The 21,637-nt window shown below is 45.8% G+C and overlaps 1 protein-coding gene across 3 annotated transcripts in view; it reads right to left on the bottom strand.

The window, feature by feature from the left end:
• Window positions 1-21,637, bottom strand: part of LOC144166772 (phosphoribosyl pyrophosphate synthase-associated protein 2) — a 31,386-nt gene that overhangs the window by 8,152 nt on the left and 1,597 nt on the right. For 2 of the 3 annotated variants that reach the window (XM_077696257.1, XM_077696258.1), the window contains exons 2-10: window positions 19,196-19,248; window positions 15,613-15,636; window positions 12,967-13,033; window positions 12,506-12,678; window positions 12,311-12,426; window positions 9,537-9,624; window positions 5,549-5,668; window positions 4,116-4,186; window positions 1,844-1,990 (exon numbers count right to left, since the gene is read on the bottom strand). In XM_077696257.1, coding sequence (XP_077552383.1) covers window positions 1,844-1,990; window positions 4,116-4,186; window positions 5,549-5,668; window positions 9,537-9,624; window positions 12,311-12,426; window positions 12,506-12,678; window positions 12,967-13,033; window positions 15,613-15,636; window positions 19,196-19,248 — 859 coding nt within the window. The remainder of the gene's footprint in view (window positions 1-1,843; window positions 1,991-4,115; window positions 4,187-5,548; window positions 5,669-9,536; window positions 9,625-12,310; window positions 12,427-12,505; window positions 12,679-12,966; window positions 13,034-15,612; window positions 15,637-19,195; window positions 19,249-21,637) is intronic. The other variant, XM_077696259.1, reaches the window with a different exon arrangement.

Genomic DNA, 21,637 nt, shown 5'->3' with positions numbered 1-21,637 from the left:
GGTTTCTATGGGGACTTTCAAGGGGAATTACGGTTTGCTCGTTATATCCATTATTTCGTTATAGCCCGTCTCGTTATAACGAGGCTTAACTGTACGTACACGACGGAACAGACGGACTGCTAAAACTCTTATCAAATTTAAGGGCTCCGCAATTGTGGCGTTTTTTTTTTTTTGCTGTTTTAATTCTAACATTATTATTTTTGTAATCTCAGGCTGTGTTGTGCGAACGACTGCAGTCACGGCAACAGTTGAGCAGCTTCGAGCTAACGGTCGCATAGCCCAACCAGCCTACCCGTTTCAGTCCCCGGGGCGCAGGTTGACCCTATGGTCATTTGAGTAGCGTTAATGTTTAGCCACCTAGATTTTGGCATTAAATTTCACTTTGCATACATCAAGTGTTATAGTCGCGTTCTATGGCAACCGTGTAGTCCTGCAGCTATTGGGCACTGCCTGAACAGGTTGCGACGCCGCAGCACAGCACGCAACTTTCGTGTCGACCGTTCCATCCCCGAGGCTCGCGATCGCGCTTCGAAGCACAGCAACACCTCAACATTTTACAACAGCACAACAAGCCAAAAAATTCACTTCCCGAACCCGATTATAGACGCGCGCACCGCGTTTCGCACTCAAGGACAAACCACGCCGAAGTCGTAGGCCCCACATTTCAATAACTTTTTTTCGAGCCGCCCAGCTTCCCGTAATCTGGCACCAATCTCAAACCATATCCTTGCGTTAACGTCACTGTTCAGAGCCATAACAGATAGAATGAATAGACTGGAACTCAGCTGATAGCGTAAAATAAACCAGGGAAAATATCGGCGATACGCACTGAGCGCGTTGGTAGCAGCCAGATCAGGCGGCGGCCATGTTTGTTGCCACAGCGATGCCTAATCGAGAAGGCCGTTTTGCGAACCCGGACGGAAAGCGAATCGAGTTTTAGAAGCTATCGCTTGCTTTGTTTCAGTCTTTCTATTTGTGCCATTTCTGTGTTTGCGATTGACCGGCGATAAAAGCGGTGACCGGGATGCGGGAGGCTTTTGTCCCCGCCGAAACTGACATGAGCATCAAAATCCGTGCAATTGAGGCTCTTCTGGAGCAGTTTGGCGCAATTTTCGCCATTTTCGTACTTTTGGAGCAGCTTGGCGCAGGAAAACGGAATTGTATCAGAAAGGCGCAATATGCGCAGCTGTCTCACCCCTGTGTGCAGAGATGATGCACGTGTGTAGAAAGTACGAATTGTCTGCAGCAGCATTTATATGCAATGCTGTTCAAGGTTGCCACTTTACGCTCATATACCCCCCCCCCCCCCCCCTTCCTTCTTTCAGATACTGCATACTTGGAATACAGTGGACCTTTTTTTCCGGATTAAGAGGGTCCGTTGTAAGGAAGCATAGACTGTACACATTGTTCAATGCATGCCTCCTGCCTTGAATCTGTGCCATCTTCACAAATACACAGCCTCTGTAAAAAGCTTTTAGGCCACGTTAATAGTTTACAGGCCACAAATATTCCAAAATACAAGCTTACCTCTTGAGTTTAAACCAAAATGGTTTATGCCAGAAAGTTGGAGAGAACAGCTTTCTGTCTTACTATCATAAAGTAAGTAACTTTTGCACTATTAGGCTTCTGGATTGAATTCTTTAGGCGGCACAGAAACTTTTGACGTGGCCTTGAAATTTTTACCAGCACTGCCGTACATAACACAACAGATCTGTTTTTATCCCCCAAAAAACAAGCTAGTATTTGGTGAATTGGAAGCGAGTGCTACGTTAGATAAATGTTTTCTTTTTGTACTGAAACCACAGACCCACCCGTCATACTTTTAAAAGAAACGGTCACCGACCTCATCAATGGCCGAGTTCTCGATGAGCTGTGGCGCGTCGCTCGAGAGCAGGCCGTGCGTGGCCAAGACGTAGATCTTGTAGGCGCCACGCTCCTTGAGCACCTCAGCCGCGGCCACAAAGGACTGCACGTCGTCCACCATGTCGTCCTGGAAGCAGATGGTGGAGGGAGGGAGGGAGGGAGAGAGAGAGAGAGAGAGAGAGAGAGAGAGAGAGAGAGAGAGAGAGAGAGAGAGAGAGAGAGAGAGAGAGAGAGAGAGAGAGAGACGAGAACCATTTGGTTGATTGATTGATTTGATTGATTGATTGTAGGGTTTAACGCGCCGACGCTACGCAGGCGATGAGGCGCGCCGTAGTGGAGGGCTCCGGATTAATTTTGACCACCTGTGGATCTTTATCGTGCGCCGAAATCTCGTACACATGGGCGTTTCTGCTTTTCGCCTCCATCAGAAAAGCGGCCGCCGCGGCCGGGAATCGAACCCGCGACCTCGTGCTCAGCGGCGCAACGCCTTAGCCACTGAGCCACCGCGGCGGGTGAAAACCATTTGGTATGAAGTCTGGCAGGAGCAAAGTGCGCACACACACACACACACACACGGTGGCATGTTATCTACGCCAAGGAAAATTAGTCCCACTTCACTGACTTAATGTCGCGAATGCTGATGTTAACAGCAAAACTGCGTGGTGTTCCCTAATCACAAGGCTAAGCCAGCAGGTCGATTCTCGTTTGCTGTGTTCCACTGCTCCTGCCATCTACTGGAACCTTTTGTTACTGTTGAACTTGGAACACTGCCACAAGGAGGCCCCCCACAAGCGCATTTGGAATTTCGAGGTCAGAACATTTTTCCACGGCGTATTTTTTCTTTGCCATCACAAAAATCAAGCAGCCATTTTTTATTTAAAAGAACAATGCAAATGTCACCTATGCATTGCTGTCTAGATTCAAATATCCTCAATGTTTTCTTTTTTCTCAACAATGTTGACAATGAATAAACAGTGCCGTCAGATTCAGTAGTTCAGAAAAGCTTTGCCTGTATAAGCATTTCTTTCAAGCATTCTTTTAACTTGCTGCACGTGCGCTTGTCATTTGCTCTCCTCCTCACTAGGCTATGCCCTCTCGACATTGCTGTGCCCGCGTTACCAGGCACATCGTCTCATCAAAGCATCGACCAAGAACAGCTTTGCCGTAACAAGTACAGCACCCCTTCATCCACAGTGCTTGGCCGTGAATTTGTGCCACAATGATGCCCTACCAGTGCTTTTTCTTTTTTTTGATAGAGAAGTAGAGCACTTCTGTTTCTCCTTCATTTGTAGTTTGGCTGGTTCTGGTACATAACACATGGAAATGTACCAGAACCAGCCAGCTAAAACCTCTCGTTCGCTACTTCGTAATCTTCGACAACCTTTCTAACCTCACACGTTGTTAAAGGGGCAGATGGGTCTTTGGGACTGAAAAACAGTCAAAAAATTGTGTTCCGAAAAACAGCATTTTCGGCATTCACGACCATTTTTCTATCAGTCTGCCAATTTCCTCATCAAAAGGCACCATATTTTATTGTAAATGGCATTTTGAAGTGCACTCTACAGCTCAGTTAGCGCAGAATTCCATGGTGAAACGGCATTTTTCTTGCAAGTGAAGCTAGCATATCGTCCTCAGATATCTCGGCACCCAGAGCAGGTACAACTGCACTCTTTTTGCTTCTGATACCTAAATGTGTGGAGAATACAATGTTTGAAACAAATTTTTAAAATGGAGTGCTCGCAGTGCTCGCGCGCCACGAACTGCGCGCGAGCACTGCGAAGGAGGGAAAGTTGAAAGTTTGGGCCTGGAAGGCAAAACCGGTTTTTCTGGCTGCCACCTTCCAGGCCCAAACTTCAAATGGTCGTAACTTCTGCTACAGACCAGATAGAACGATAATGTTAGTCTTATTGCACTCTTTGATTTGTGCACAGTTCACCGGCACCTTGTTCAGCTGCATCCCTCCAGCAGTTTTTCAGAAAGTCTTTCAAAAAATCAAATATAAAAATCTCTATAAATTTGAATGCAGTCGTTTTACACAAAAACAAATTTTTTATCTACAATCAGAATGAAAAACTTTTCACCGTCATAACTGCAAAAATAATCTTTTTGATCAGAGACCCATGTGCCCCCTTGAGGTAAATGTCTCACAAAGTCCAGTTTTTGTCCTCTAGGTGCCTCACCCCTTCAGCTTCAATGGAGCAGTGAAAATCTGCCCGAGGAGGCCACAAGTGCTTTGTTTAAAGATAGCTCACCACCATGATGGCAATGCGGCCGCCGACGTCTCCAACCACATAAATGGGCGGCTTCTCCTTGGCCGCGGGCACTGGAAACAAAGAGGGAACCAGCAACATGCATCGTTAGCACGATCCCAGAGAACTTGTGTCATGGCCATCTTCCGAAGTAAAGGAGCCATGAAGACAAAATACAAGTTCATTTCATACTTTGCTTTTTTCCAAAATCAATGATGCTAATTACCCTATTTACTCGCGTAATGAACCCACTTTTCTAAGAGAAAATTCAGAACGAATCTGGGGGAGGGTTTAATATGTTTGTTCTACTAATGGCAGACACCAACCTAAGCCGCCCCCAATAAACATGACGGCGAATGTAATGAGGCTGGTTCACGTTACCAACTTCCTTGTAGCAACTAATTGTGACCCTGTCACACGGAAAATCTAATGTCATTCAAAGCGAATGACATTAGCTGTTAATGATAATAGGTTCGGTTGTGGGTGGTCTACATGGCAAAACAAATGCCATTTGATAATGACAGCAGTGGAGGATAGCAAAGTCAAACGGAGATCACAATGGATACGCTTCTACAGTTTTTTTTACACCTTTGAAAACTACATAAATCATATTTTCTTTAAACAACAAAAATAAACTATGTCACTGTTCTCAGTGACATAAGCAGACATCCCAAGCCGAGACAAGTGAGCATTGAATTCGTATTTGGGCAGCAGCAACAGGGCAGAGGTTTTTAAAGGCGCTGCTTGCCTTTTCTTTGCAAAGCAACATTCAGAGAGGAATACTGACTCACTAGTAATTTTTAGACGAAGCGTTCTTCAGTTTATTGCTAAACTTTTGTTTTCAGTGACGCGTCACTGCTGTCAAGACTATCCCTTTGCTCTCCAAACTCGTTCCTCACTGAACGCCATTTGCATCGAATGTCATTCGGCATTCTTGTGTAGTGCCTAAATAAATGCATTCACAGCTAATGTCATTCACTGTAATGTAAGCCACACTACCACCGCAAACTTTTCATTACGCCTCCCTATTATGCACGTGGAATCATGGGTGGAAGTTTCGGGAAGTGAGTTGATCGCTTAGGTGGAATCACTGAGCAAGAATACGGTAGGAGGGGAAATGAAGCTTCCTAGGGCGGCCAGATAATGTCACAAGTGCTCATCAGATGTTAAGCTAGCGGCATCTGCCGTGGGCGAAGAAGCTGCGTGGCCACCGCAATTGGCATTGCACTGCGCAGCTACGGAATGAATCGCGGCCACTATCACTTCGTCCATCAGGTGCCGCTACCCTCTCCTTCGCCGTCGCAGCTAGGAAGCTTGGCCGTCTGCCTTGGTTTTCATTGTGACATTATCTGGTCGCTCGGCCCAGCTTGCCGTAATGGGCCGTTTCGCCTCCTATATATTCTTGCTCCGTGGGTGGACCGCGGGCAAAAACTCACCGGGCATGATGTCGAGTGCCACCTCCATGCGTCCTGAGGTGAGGACTGTAGGGGGAGAGTAGCGGCCGTCCACCATGTCCGACTCGGACTCCTTTTGTTCGCCGTGAATCACCGCTATGCCTGTGCACGTCAAGAGAGGAACCAATGGGGGTCGCCATTCCACTTTTCTGGCAGTGATGCAATCACCAGGCAGAGTTGTTAACCCCAGTTGTGAAACTCTGCTTTGGAACACGGGTGGCAGGAACACCCCTGCTTCGTTGAGGATGAGGGGCAAGTACACTGGCACAACACCAAGGGGACCAGAGCTGAGCTTTCCTTAACATTTACTTTGCTAAGCACAACTTCATAGAATAAACCTTGCTTTCAAGATTAGAAGTAAAGATTACCTATATTTCCACGTTTTTTTTTGTGTGACTTACGGCAGCAGCCACAAGGACTTCAGCACTACTTCAACTTCCTGCCGACAGATGGCTGGCTAGTGAACTTGCCCCATGCGTTTGCCCCAGTGCAGGGGGGCCAACCACAGACCGGTCTTTAGTACATCGAGCCTATGGGGAGTTTCGCAACTGGTGTATATTGAGTAACTCTGGTTATCTGTGACACAGTCCTGAAACGAACCCGCAGACATTATTTTCAAATGATTATAACGAAGGCCTGTGGAGTCTAGTGACAACAACGTATTCTAGGCAAGAGTTTTATACTAATACAGTCAAATCTCGATATAACGAATCATGTGGGACCGCCAAAAATCATCCGTTATTTTGAAACACCGTTGTAATGAAAAACTTGCGTCTACATGCCAGTGCTCATACCTAGGAGTGAAAATGACGTACCTTCGAAGTACCGTATAATGCGGAATATAGGTCGAGATTTTTTACAGAAAAATTTGCCGAAAAGTCACCCCTCGACCTATATTGCAGTCACTGGCAGTTGTCATCTGGCGACCGGGCAGCCCATCGAGCCCATCCAAACCCCAAAGGCACCATCGCCACCATTATCAATCGAACGCGACGCCATCTTTGTTTTGTCGCTTCTCTCGCTGTCGGCGAATGTGTGCGTGCTATTTTCTTCTTGCTCAAAATGAGTTTAGGCACTTGGTGCCAGTTTACAGCATCATTTAAAAGAAAAGTTGGGGTTTTTTTAAGGCCAATGACGTGTCCGCCTTGCGCCAGTTCGGTATCACCAAAAGAAGTGTTGCTAGCGGCGTTAGCTGAAGGGGCAGCTCTCGGTATGCAGCGCTCGAAAGGCCTCCTTTCATGGGCGCTGCTCTTTGCACCTGTGCTGCTGTACAAAGGGGCAAATTTTGTCCACGATGACATGGTTTTGCGAGTGTTTAAGAAGTGCTGCATAAGCAATTACCTGGACTGCACCGAGGACGACCTGCTGTGTGGGCGACAGCGAGCCAGAAGCAGTCGGCCGACGATACTTCAGACAGTTTTAAATGAGTAATCTGAGACGAAACAAGTTATAGCCTCAATAAAACAATGGTTGGTACCTAATTTTTTTTTTGCATTTTTCGGCTACAAGGTAAGGGGGTCGACCTATATTCCGCATTATACGGTACATGCGTGTGCACACAAGCAAACTCCGAAATCGAAACGTTGCAGTCACTTCAAAGCAGCTTTATTTGAAGGAATCAGTCATTTTCTTCTGGCCAGTGCAGCATGCACGACCGATTCCACTCTGCGCAATACCTCAAGGGGTACGTCATCGTAACGAGCGATGAAAGTGGGGACACGCCGGCCATGTGACGTAGAACATCAATTTTTAGAACTACCTCATCTTCTTCTGTGTTCGGTGATCCACAAACGTCTCCATTTGCGTTGGGACTATGACTGCTGTCGCTTCTTCTCGGCTGTGTTGCTAGCTGCATTCATCGTTGGATCTCGCATAAACTTCGCAGCAAGACCGCTCACAACAGAGAAATACCTGCCCGCACACGTGAATAGCGTCAGAAACAACCGAACCATCGACTGGACACTGACTGACACCCAAAGCAACAAGAGAGAAAAGGGGGAAAGGCGGCTAGGCTGGCTACGCTACTGCGCATTAAACTACCCTTTTGTGGTGGCGCTAGCAATTGGCACTCAACATGGTGATGATGATAGCTACTCCACTTCGGGGAACACACACATAAACGGTAGTTTGTTTCATGCGAGGGTTGCGGCACTGTTATTTTACCCGTATTCGTAATACTGATGTTTTTCGACCATAGAGGAGAAAATAAATTATGTGCATTATTCTGAAATATGCACTATACTGAAATTCCTAGTTCTGGAATATTTTTGCACTGAAAATATAGGCAATCTGGCGGGGATTTTGAAAACGTTCGTAAATGTGAGAAATGTGTGGGGTTCACGTGTGGGGTTCATAGTAACGAGATTTGACTGTATATACCAGGGGGAAATCTGTCACTGCAATCGTGTGAGTCATGGGCACCACCACAGCACCTAGCAACGTTCCTCACCTACCGTATTTATTCGAAAATAGGTCGAGCACGAATATAGGTCGACCCCCTAAAAATTGAAGTCGCCGAAAAAAAAAATAATATATTCGATTATAGGTCGACCCATACTTTTAAGAAAAAACTTGAGGAAACTTTTTAAAACTCCCATTTATCTACAACGCGGTCACCTCACTGGTCGGAGCCACACACTGCGTTGTCGTCGGAACTTGCGCCGCATGCGCCGTAGTTCATTACCCACCCCCGCCCCCGACTGGCTTTGAAGGCTGAACGGCCAATCCTGCCTCGCAGCGCTAACTGTTGAGCTTTGGTCTGAATATCGCACGCTCCTCTTCCACGTGCAGCCGGAGTTTTTTCTCGAGAGCATCGTGCCTCCCAATTGTAGGGCCACGAAACGCACGACGCAGTCCCCTACAAGCGAAAAGTTCGTCCCGCTGTTTCCGCCATCCCCTGATCAGCTTTTCATTAACGTCGAACTCTCGCTGAGAGGCGCAGTTGTTCAAGTTCTCAGCAAACAGGATCACCCGCCGCTTAAAGTCCGACGTGACATCGCGAAATGCGCACGAGAAAAACGTTATGTGCGGAAATCACAACGAAGCAAACACAAAGAAAGCGCATGAAATGGAGAACGGGAGATAGTAGAGACAGCGAGCGAAGCAGGCAACGCGTTCCGTTCACGAGGTGGCTACGCTAGGTGGCGAAAGTCACCTTAACCCCCACCTCGCGCTAGCCGCTACCGCGGCTCCGAAGACACCAAGCCAAGCCAATCTGGCTCTCTAGCCAGTACGTCAGCTCGCTCGTGTCCGGTTCGGTCGGTTCGGCCGCAGGTAATGCGCGATAGCCGGCAGTGACTGTGGGTGGTTTTCTTACGCTGATTGTTTTGTTATTTTTTCCTTTATTTTCTTGCCTGTCTTTGTTCTAGATGCTCCGCGCTGCCGCCTCAAATTGAGGAGCGCCGGGCGCGACGGAGAAACGGATCGCTCGGTGCGCTCGCCATTTTTGATCACGACTATAAGTCGAGGTTCTTCGGTCACGATTATAGGTCGACCCTCAATTTTTAAGCACATTTTCGAAAAAAAAAGGTCGACCTATATTCGAATAAATACGGTACTTGCCTTGGATAGCCAGATGGCTTCGTTTGGTTCTCAAAGCGAAAATCAACGAGAAAGGGTGTTTTTTGTCTTGTTCCTCTTGCATGAAGCTTCTAAATTATCCCCAACTAATACATCTCTAGGAGCTCCACCTTTACATTGACAAAACAACTTTAAATAACCATTTACAACAACATGTATTGATGCTTTTTTCTAGTCACAGGCAACTTTCGAGCCTGTCCATGAGCCGTGCCAAAACACACCGCTTGCAACACACACCGTTCCGTTTGCGCTCTACATGCTTCAGCATGCAAAATTGACACTAGCCACTTCTGGAGGGCCGACTCCTTTATGCCAATAAAAACAATGTTGCATTATATCTCAAAAATTTTCAACGTATCAAAAATAATAGAAAAAACAGGACAAATCTCACCAAGTCGCAGGCGTTCAGCATAAGACGTAGCCTTGTTGGCAGTGGACGGGTTCCGTGCGACGATGACTGCGTTCCTGTAGTCTGGAATCTGAAAAACATTTTTTACTTTCACTTACTTGTTTAGCATAAAACCAACGATAACTCAATCGAACAGCACCACAGCTTTATTGTCCATTTGTACAGAAAGATTGCAGACTAAGTTCTTTTTTTGTTGTTGTTCCTGACAATGCGCCCACAACTGTGACCTAGACGTCACGGCACCAAAACGCACAATCAAAAGAAAGCTACAAATGGTTTGCTTATTCAAGAAACTTCCAAAATCGATGTTCAACTGTACCTCATGATGCCATGAAAAGCAGTAGCTGGGCTTCAATGAGTAATCTTTCCATCATATGCAAATAGCTTTTCAATGATTTGCAGCCACACTTGTTCATGATGAGACATGGTATAGAAGCAGTGCATACCAAGTGCACGACTTATAGCTAAGCGTGTAACTAATCTCTTTACTCGTCCCCATTGCATTAGAGTCTCTCAAAGCATGAAAGCATGCGATGACCAAAGCTATGTTATCTGCAGACACAACGTCCGACAAAATTTTATGCTACCGTATTTACTCATGTAGTGATCACACTTTTTTTTTTTTCAAGAAATGATAAAAATTTAGGATTGCATTCATTATGCGGGGTAAATTTCTCCCTAAAAATTTTGAGCATAGAAAACGCAAGCAAATTGCGGGTCAAAATTTTTACGATACGCCTCATGAACATACGAAAAATCATAAATAAAAACAATAAAAACTCCGCACACCGCTGCCAGCCACTTTGCAAAGTGACGCAAAATGCAGTGTTTTCATCAATTACAGAACCCGACGGAACAAGTCTGCTGCGAGGTGACAACAGTTCGACCAATAAGTAAGTCACCGCCACTGTCACAGTGCGGGACATCAAAACAGACATGGCTGCCAACGCAGTAACCCGAGCGCATTTTTTTCTTTGTCTTTAGAGCACATTATGTGCATTTAGTGAGAGTTTCTTCCTCAGCAATATTGAACGCATGCTTGCCTATATCGCGAATATCGGCCAGTCTGCGGCAATAACGTAGCCATGTCCGCTTTGAAATGGAAGAAAACAGAGGTAAGCACAATCATCCTCAGCTAGACTTGGCACACATACGACATACTGCTGCGGCAAGTTCAGTGTGCGTTCATAGCACAAGAAATAAAAAAATCGAACTTTGACGACAAACTTAAGGGGTGCGATCATTACGCGAGTGCGATCATTATGCACGTAAATACGGTATATCATCACTCTAGGACTTCACAGCAGTAACCTGGTTCAACAATTCCTTACTACAAATGATGCCACATACCCAATACACAGAGCGAACAAAGCACGCAGTTAAAAATATTTCCAAGATGCTATTCGCACCTGCACATTTACCACAGCTCTGTCTTTGGTGCCTTTTTGAATGCATTGTAAACATTAATTTACTTTGCCAATCCAAAAAAAATGCCCCCACATTGAAAAAAATCAGACGACCCAGCTTCACACTGTTTTTCCATTGTCACAATAGAAGAGCAATAGACAGGCAGACCGGAAAGCTACAAAGTTCACCTTTCTACATTTCTCCACCTGTGCTCCTTGCCCTGTCTGTGCTTACTGCATCAAGCAGCTCAACTTTTGTTTTTATCGTTAAGATCAAGCACACGCAATTTGCCTCCACTATCATCATCTACCTACAAGGACATCCTAGAGACTTGTTAAACGTGTAAGCATTTATACGCGGACACAATGAGTAAACCTGTCCATCCGTCTGCATACTGAATTCTATTATTCAACGGCTTGAAGGCCTTACTACCACTTAACACCCCTAAGAATGTCTTTCCAGCAACACATTTGTGTTGCCAACTTCAGATTGGTTTGGCGTATTGACTCGCATCTATCTGTTGTGGTCTTGTTTCGGAAAGTATCGGATTGGGCCGCCACCATTGCCGATGAGACAAGAGCAGCCTACTAAAGGGACCAAAAGCTTGACCCTCTTCCTATGAAAATTGCCAATACAATGTGCACAAAATAACAAGGATACGTATGCGTGCTTTGCATGGAACAGGAGATTAAGGTACCCGAGCTAGGCCATGTGCTAGCAACAAAAAAATAAACGAATAAAAAACATTCTTTGCAGCCTCAACTTAGCCTCGTACGCTTATATACCCAAAAAATGTCTCCTCAGTGTTGCATTTGCATTTAGCAGCGAAGCAACTTCAGAGGGGCTCAGCACATGCCTCTCAATTATAATGCACATTATCTAATAGAGGTATTGAGAGGCTCCGGCGAGAAGGCTTTGTTGAAGGCGAGAAGGCCCTTTATTCGGCAAGCAGCAGCCCGAACCCGAGAAGGGACCTCAAACCACGATGATGATGATCGAGCGTTCCGCGCCCAGGCGATGAGGTGCTGATGATGAACGGGCGAGGTAAGAAGACGAAGACGATGCATTGATGGCAAATAAATGGAGGGAAAACGATGAAGGAAGCTCGGCAGTCACTTGCACTTACAGTATTTATTAAAAGGCCCCAGGCTTTCATATTTCGACATCAGCCTGCATATATGTGCCCTAAAAAAAGCATGTGTACATAATAGCAAAGCTGACAATGGGTTTTGGTGTACAGCATAGCAGTGTACGTTTAAGCATTATTCTATACCCACTGGGGAGTACCTAGAAATTTTCTTCTAATCAAACCCAATGCCCACTATATGGAGGAAGAATTTCACACGCACACATTCGGTGATGTACTGCAGGAGGAAGGGGGAGGCCCTCAGGTTGTCCACGGGGATGTCGAAGAAGCCCTGCACCTCCTTCTGGTGCAGGTCCATGGTGATCATGTGCGTCAGGCCTGGAATGCAAACAGGGCGGCACTAGGTCAACCACGGGGCGGACCTGCGGGAGCGCGCAACAAAACGCCATGGACGCACCGGCCTTGACGAGCATCTGTGCCAGGAGCTTGGAGACGATGCAGCCGCGCTTGCGCATCTTGCTTTGCTTGCCGTAGGGCAGGTACGGGATGACCCCAACTATCTTGCGTGCGCTCGACGTCTTGCAGCAGTATGCCATGATCAGCAGCTCCATGATGCTGTTGTTCACGTCTCTGGGAAGGGGAGGGGGGCAGAGGGCAAAAGCAGCTCCTTGGCATCGCAACTCGATGTTCAACACCTCCGAAGTCAAAGGGCAGAGCAGCTCCAGATAAAGGTAACGCCACTTGAAGGGGTGTTAACAGCAACCACGCAACCACAAGCAAAGCCCATTTTAAAAAGCGTGCAGCCCAGGATGGCACCTTGCGGGCTACCATGCTTTACACTTTGACCGTCTCCCAAAAGGAATAACAGTGGGGCCGCCAGTGCTTCGGTCAAGCTGAAAGAGACCGAGTGCCACTTACTTAGAGCCAGTCTGGATGATGTAGACATCTCTGCTCCGTACGGACTCTCCGATGTCAACCAGGGTCTCTGCGATGGGATGATTATGGGCCGCAGATGTGGCGATTAAACAATGGGCATGCAAGTACATGTTTATTTTGAATGCACGGTGTCAGTGTCACAGCTCAAATGTCTATCAGTTCACACGCCTGGAAAGTGCCACAGAGAAGGAATCGGGTTACTTTTGATTTACACTGAAGCTTCAGAGAGACTCACACAAACAACACTTGACTGTTTCTGATTATGTGACAAAAAAAAAAAACGGAGTAAGAAAAAAGAGGGCACTGTGGATGCTAGGTTGCACTTAAGCATTTATCATAAGTAGCCCTAGATTGTGTGGCACAAATAGAGGCCCATACTCGCCTCACAATGCAACCATAACACAAAACCTTTGCAAACTACTTTCTATAAAAATTAGGATGCCATACACTCTTACAAGACAAATTACTTTTTCGGCATAGAGTTTGTCTTTTTAACCTTTGTTAGACAGAATGCTTGCATTGGAAATGCACTTAGATACAGCACATGCTTTATATTCTTCTTAATGTAAAGCACACTGTTGTATCTCGCATGACATGAACAGAACATTGCCTGCTATTTGAACCAACAAAACAAAGTTCCGGCTCAAGGGTTACTGCAAAAACAAATAAATTAACTGTGAGAACAGTGTACTGAGTTTGCTTAGCAGCTTGTAAAAAATAGAAGTTAGGTTTGACACTTTTTACCCAACACCACAGCAAGGCTTTGGCCTCCAAGGAAGAAACAGAGACCAATAAACGACAGCCGACATTTTTTTTTTTTCAAGAACCTTCACTCAACCCACTAGCCTCAATCTTGCTACAGCCACTAAGACTATGCGACTAAACACACTGAGATGTAGTTGGAGCTAACATAACAGACAGCATCATTCCGCACAGAACTAAAAATAGTAGTGGCCCTAGCGACTTCAAAACACCGGAGACACCGCATGAACATTACTTCACACAGTTCTGGCCTTTAAACTGTTTTCTTAATGCTAACACTAAGCTTCCTGCCTTTTTGGCAGCTGAGCAGCGAAGACTCACTTGGTGTAAAAACTCACTTATAAACTGGTATATGCTGAAACAAAAAAACTTCATTACCTGATATATTTATGGATACGTGCTTACACATGCAAGAACTACAACTACACGTCTTCTCAGCAGCATGCAATGGGGGATTCGATATTTACGGTAATATAGTAGTTGTATTATTGCACCAATTAGGTTATTTTATTTTTACGTGCTCCCAATTCGTTACAGGGCGTGTTCCGAACAAGGAGACAACACACAGCTAACTATCATAATCGCAGCCCACCAGATAACGGGCTCTTAACATCCCCGCACAATACAGACATACAGACAGACAGACAGACAGACAACCCGTCACCACTACTGATTATCAATCGTTAGTACTACTACTACTACTACTACTACTACTGACACCATGCACACGAGTGCTACCACCACCCCCTCGGTAATGAATGAAGGGAAACCAGCATGCTACACGAGGGATGTTGTGCAAGACTGGACAAGCGAAAAAAGTTAGTGCGGAAACTCTTGCAGCAACAGAACTACCACCCACATCCCAAGAAAATATATTTTGAGAAAACTTAAATGTGGGTCCATGAAGTTCTCTTCATAAACAGCCACAAGAATGCCTCTTAAAAAGAAAAACTCTTACGAAACTCGTTCAGCTAATGTGATTTGAAAGCGAAAGCCTAACAATTATCAGACCGCTACCATCACGTTTGCATCTCTCTCTTTGCATTCGCTTCTTGATCTTCTGACATGAATTAGACAGACAATTTGGGCGGCAGCTCTCCACTCGTGCATCCATGTGCGCCCCTGTTTTATACACATGCCGCATTGTTCACCTGTCACAGGGCATGCATCAAGCTAATTCTTGTTCCACTCTCGCAAATTCATGGGTATGCCCTCTGGTTAGTGCACTTGGCTACTGTGCCGGTCACTGGAGTTCAGATACCACACGAACCCAAATATGTTTGTTTATTTCCTCTTTACAGTGGTGGCCACTTTAGTACCATCCGTGTGGACATGGACGATGAAAACTATGTTCCCTTTTTACATTTGCTGAGCCCAACGTCTTAGCTGCTGAGACAGTTAACTATGGTTGCACTAACCCTGCCTGCTCCAATGGCAATTTCACAGCTTGTCACGAAGCAGTTGACATTTTTATTCATCACCAAGGACAAGTCAACCGACGGAGGAGCTCTTATCTTTCCATTCACACAAATTAACTACAGACATTTTCTCTCCTTGTAAGTGCAAGGCTACGTAACTAAGCTCAAAGTGCAAAGCTAACCAGGCCGCTCAAGTTCCTGCAGATTAGTTTCCCCATTGGATTGCTGTTCCCACCGTCTGGAGTGTCTGTGCAACAGAAGAAGAGAAGGATGATTATGACGGTGATGATGATGGCAAGATAAGTACAGCAGCTGTTGCCTACGAAGGGAGAGGGGCAGCAGACGCGAAGAGCGACAGACGACTGAAGTGCAGACAGAAGCAGATGACGACAGGTAACTACTCAAAGCAGCAGCCAGACGCACTTTGCTCCCACACTTAGGCGCTTACCCACGCAGTTTGTGTAGTCCCCGACTGCGAAGATAGGGAGGGGGGGAGGAAATTGGCAAAAAGGGAAAACGAAACAAAAAAGCAGGCTGTAAGTTCCGGAAAAGGGCATACAAGGAACTTAATTCGCACCTGCTAAGCACGTGAATGGAATAAATTCCGTTTGGGGTGGCAATTGCACCACAACGTAACGTTTCGCTGCAATTTGCATTCAGCTTAGAACAGGCTCTTACGACAGAAAGCAACTTATTTGAGGGGTTCATGCTTAGCATGCTGCAAGGAAGGAAGGAAGCACGGTCCTCCGCACACCTCTGTGGCTTCTTAAAAAAAGGCTTGGTATTTTTGTTTCCAGAAACAAAAACAAAAGAAGCTGAACAAGCGGTGTGTGGCAAACATCTTACCTGAAAAAAAGAAAAGAAAAAAGAAAAGAAAGGAAAAACCTTTCTTAAATCAATTAAGCAGATCAGCCACTGACCACACACCAACGCCACTGCCACTCCACCAAATTATGAGTGCTCACCAACTGCTACAGTATAATATAATGCAGTATGCACCGCGTTTATTTTATTTAAAAAATTATCAGGGATGAACGACCTTTCTTCAAAGAGAAAGTGTGATGCTATTACAGTCACCAATCGATTTTTCGGACCTGCTTGAATATCTGGATTCTGACATGGCACCGCCACGCACTCACTCCGTAGAGTCAATGTTAAACACCAACGAAAATTTCAGGCGTCTGAAACCCTTCTTGTTCGATTTTCCTGACTTTTCCTTTTAAACCCGAGTCAAAAGCTACCAACAACGCAAACATCACTGCCATTTTGTTTCTCTCTAGGCTCAAACCAGCACTGCATGCGCATTGCCAGCTAATGTCGCATAGTAACACCAGTGAACATAATCAACCTTCTTAATCTGCTGACTTATTGAGCATTTGTGCGCTGCTGGCGCTGTTCCCATGGAAATGACAGTGGAGCAGTTCGCAAGCTCCGACCACGAGATCAAGCTCTGCGCTGAACTTGCCCAAGACGAAATAGTTGGCCAATGAGGAGCCACCGGCTATGCTGCCAACTAGTTCTGAACGCGTGCCCTCAACGCGCTTTCTGCATTTTAGAACGAGAACGTCACCCTCACCAACATGCAAGCTGGCCCATTGGTGCAGCAACGTAGCGCCTTGTAGAAACAGACTGACGAGATTTTCAAGGTGCTTGGTAAACACACTGACTTCATTTTCCTAGTGAAAAACAGACGCGGACGAAGAAGAAGTACAGAGGACACTCGCTAGTTGTAGTCTAGCGAGTGTCCTGTGAGCTTCTTCTTCGTCCGCGTCTGTTTTTCACTAGTAAAATGCGGTCAGATAACCAACTAGCCCAACTTTCTGCCTTAACTGTAACACTGACTTTTTTGCGCGAATTCGTGTTTTTGGGCTGCTGATTTTCCGGACGCTATCGTGGTCCCTTGAGGGTCTGAAAAACTGATCGGCGACTGCATATACTTTCCTGATTGTACAATGTCCTCCACACCCTTGGTTCAAAAGTCAACTAGCTTCTCTTCTCCCTCCCTCCGTATTGTCGGGTTTCAAAAGGCCATTGTGCTCTACCAGGGGTGAACAGCTACGATGGACTAAAAACAGATACTAGATACAAATAAAAAAAAAAACAGTCCTTGTGTTCGCCATTTTTTTCACTGTTTCCTCTGCCAACAAGAGCCTTCATCAGAACCTCAACCTGCAATTTAACGGCCCTGATCTTTGCATCAACTAGTCATTTGAAAATGGTCGCCTGAACATTTTCATCTGCGGGTGACATATGGAGAGCCTTGGCGAAGAGTGCAGTGGCATCTCCAGTCAATGAGAAGGCGTCCCTGACACTAAAGAGCACGTGTGCTAACTGTCCATTTCATTTTTCTTTATTTCAGTAGACTTTCAACATGACGAGAAAACAGCACAGACAGTGAAGATTGGGGGAAGAAAATCATCTCCTAGTCCACAGCTTGTATGAAAAACCTCACTATGCTATGCAAAGCATTTGAACTACAACTCTCTTTCACAGCACTACAGGAAACACTCAAGGGACCCTGCTCCCAACTACTACCAAATGGGATTGTAGGTGCGACCTGACGAAGGCTGATAAGCTGAGGGTTCACAGGGCTCTAAACAACTCCCCATTAGAAGAAAAAAAGCTTTCTAAGGCAGCATGTCCCAGCACCATGGCACATAAGAAGGCTCTAACGAGAAATGTGCTGGCTAATTGTCCTGAAGAAATGGCCTAAAGCTACATACCAGTTTTCTTTATTAAAGCCTTGCACAGACATACTCAGCATTGGCCTATTTAGCGCAGAAACGAAAGAAGCTTAAAACAAACAAAATACGATAAGATATTATACAGGATATGCTATTACGAAATAAAGCACAAGTGCGTATGTGCATGTGTGTGGCATGGTCCGTTTGATGGCCTGTTCACATCAGAACCGGATGCTTGCTCCTTTTTTCGTTTTGCTTTCTCTCTTCCTTTACAACAGTACTCCTACCAGAGTGCTACCTGAGCACATTTGAGAAAAGCATTCATTTCTCCATTGTCGCTTTTTGTGAACTTATCTATGACTTCATAATCACCATCTTTTTTTTAATGTCCACTGCAGGACGAACGCCTCTCCAACTGGCTTCCAACTGCTCCTATCCTGGGGTGCCCGAGTCCGTTTTTCGCCTTCGAATTTCCTCATCTCGCCCCTCCATTGTGCCAAGTCTTGCCCTGCTTGTAGTCCTGTCTGTTGGTATAGCCACAAAGTTAACCTGGCGATGGCCCACCCACTGTCAGTCCTCCACAACACATGTCCGGCTGAACTCCGCTTTCGGTGGTTATTAATTTGAGTTAAAACACCTACCATCCGAGTTTTCTCCCTAATCCAAGATGCTCGTTTTTCTATTTCTCAGCATTAACTCTAAAGTTCCGAGATAATGCCCACCCCCGAAACACCCCCCCCCCCCCCCCCCCATTCAAGGATGAAATATTCAATTTACTAAAGGACCCCAATCATAGCCCAGCCCCTTAACACGATGGCTTTGGCACTGATGAGTGAACAAAATAAACGCAAATTATCTATTCATGTGGTGACGCGGTCACTTATTTGTCCTTTCCGCACTTGACCTAGAAGTTCACCAATCTCGTTTTTTTTATACCTCCGCAGTTTTGATTAGCCGTGCAGACATGTTTTTGTAATTTTTCGCACCTAACCCGAAAGTTCACCCATCTCGTTTTTTTCACTTGATATCACTGTACTTTGGGCGAGCATTTTTTTGGAACTTTACGGTACTCCTGCTTTTCTTATTTCCATGGCTTACAACTTATCGCTATTCCTCTGCTAATACCACCGCCCCCACCAGCTTCCACAACCAAGAGGAAGTAGTGTAAAGAAACACAACAAAAAGACCACAGCAAGGTGCTCGGCCACAATGCTCCTTCCTAAAGCATGCCCACCGAACAAGCCCTACCCCCCCAACACAGGGGACATGCCGAGTGTCTACAGCTGGGTGCGCGCATGCCCGTGCAAGTCTCCCCGGAAAATGTTGCGTGCAGCAAGCGCAACCCACCTCTGTTGGCAGCATGGACGACCGTGCAGTTGCCCACGCGGATGCCCAGGCGACTGGTCGTGGGGGAAAAAAGAGAGGGGGAGGGTGTCAGTTACACCGAACGAGTCGCGGAGAAACAAGGCAAAAAATCATTGCGGACACAGCTAGTTTGTCTGCATACTGACAGTTGCCTCTTTTGGATAACAAAACGTGACACCAGCAAGCTGGAAGGTTAAATGAAGGTTTGGCCCTTTTTTTCCCCCAAGAAGGGTTGCCACCTGCCCAGTTTTTGACCAGCTCAGTGCAGTACATTCAGAGAAATAACCAAAACCTCGGTCACTTTTAGTCCTAACATCATGTTTATTTCTCTTTAGAAAACTGCTACAATAAATGGCATTGCACGTCAAAAAAACATGGCAATGTTTTTCAGCACAACGTCAACATTTTACATACCACGACCCCCACTCCCCCCCGAGGGACCCTTTTTTTTTTTTTTTTTCGGGGGAAGGTGGCAATTGACCCTACCCCCAAGAGTGTTGTTGAGTGGGTGGGCACCTACTGTCGATTACGAAGTTCCGCTACAGGCTGTTTGTTATAGCTAAAGACATGTTATGCCTAAATAAATGAGCAGTTGCTTGCTCTGCGCACACTTTAAAACGCAATGCTGCATGCATTCTCTGCCCCCCCCCCCCCCCCCCCCCTCCTTCCCTTGTTTGAGGTGGCAGTGCTCTGAAGATAGGACTTGTAATTTTGCAGTCCTAAACAGTCAACAGTGCATCAATGGCAAGACACACATTAGAACTTTTGCTCACAAAATAAATGCCAAATTGAATCAGGGATGGCAAAATTACTTCTAAAAAGTAATTAAATTACATTACTCATTACTTTAGCAGAATTTCCTAAAAGGTAATTAAATTACATTAAAAATTACAGGTGGCCGAAAGTAGTGACATTACATCACTGTTACTTTTCAAAAGTAATGAAATTACTTTAACAAACAGTCCGCGCGCTTCCGTGCTTATTCCCGCCGGATGAAAAAATGCTCTTTTCTAGCAGCGGGCTTACACCAGTGACCAGTGTAACGAAGCCTTGAACACAATCTGCACATTTTTGTTCAACTCGACTGACTGTCGCCGCGGCATTCCCGGAACGCATGAAAAGGGAATGAAGAGGCACGAGAAAGCAGGCAGAGCTCTCATCGAAGCATTGTTTCCTAGTTGTTTGTAAAGTTCCCATGCCCAGAGACTCTCAGGGCATTGGAACTCTACTTGGTCAACTTGTGATGCCGTACGAAAAGCAGACAGGCTATATCGTAGTCAAAAGTAATTTTGAAAGTAATGAGTAATTTCCATGAAATTACCGGCCTGAAGTAAGTGATAACACTACTAAATTATCAACACTCCAAATTAATTCATTACATTACTCATTACAGCAAAAAGTAATTTAATTACCATAATTTCATTACTGCCAAGTCTGAATTGAATATCCACAGGAGAGGCCCAGACTTCATAATTAAAGGGTCTACAAAGACAAAATCCAAGTTTGTTGTATTCAAAAGATTTGGTTCTTTACAGACCCGCCCCGCATTCCACTGAAGAGAGTTTTGCCACAGGCGGTGCTGTTCATCAAAGCGACGGTGGTGCCCTACAACGTGTGCCTGGTGCCTGCACGTGCCATACTTGTACTACAGTTGATAATAATCATTCCGTAAAACACTGAGGATCCATCGACAAATAGGGTCACATAAGTGGCACTGTCACCTATGTCAGTAGGTTAGCGTTGTGTCAGACAAGCGAAACGCGCTCAACGGCTGTGTTAAAGGGGCCCTGCAGCACTTACCATCGACTACTCGGAATGTACTTTGTGGTAAAGTCTATTGTACCAACAATCTCCTCCCGCAAGAATTATGAAAATCCGTTCACTATCACCGAAACTACGCACGATGAGAAATCGCACATAATCCTTCCCTCTCAACTCGACCGTGGACAATGCGATAAAGGCTGCGCGCACTCTCCCAAAGAGGGGGGCTGCTCGCGGCATTCTTTTCAGCGGCCTTTGACATATCACAGGCCAGGGAATTTTCTCCTTTTCTCCGCAGCATGGAGGGGTCTATTTCCGGTCTAGCGCAACAAAAAAGCAGGCATGGCTGCCTGCTCGCAACCGCATGCTCAGGCTGGTAGGGCATTTTTGAAGCAATAAACGTTTGTTGTCGAGTGGTATCATTGAAAGAGGAGTATTGAGTTTGTCACTCAAACTCCGCGCGCACTCAAAACACAAAAGAAGAGCCAAAATTGTGCGTAAGGTTCAGGCATAGAAGAGGTTGGTACACAGCGTCGACGACGGTGGATCGTCACAGGAAACGCGAGCAATAAGCCGCGAAGTTGACCACGTCAGCCAATAGGACAGCCATGGTCTCAATGACGTCGTTCAGGCCATGCCAGGGGTGCATAATGAGGAAAATTG

The sequence above is a fragment of the Haemaphysalis longicornis genome, unplaced genomic scaffold (genome assembly GCF_048455015.1).
Source record: "Haemaphysalis longicornis isolate Haplotype H1 unplaced genomic scaffold, Haemaphysalis longicornis Haplotype H1 scaffold_19, whole genome shotgun sequence".
In the NCBI taxonomy this organism is placed as follows: domain Eukaryota; kingdom Metazoa; phylum Arthropoda; class Arachnida; order Ixodida; family Ixodidae; genus Haemaphysalis; species Haemaphysalis longicornis.
Note: the sequence above shows the minus strand (reverse complement) of the source record. Positions and strands in the feature narration are given on the sequence as shown.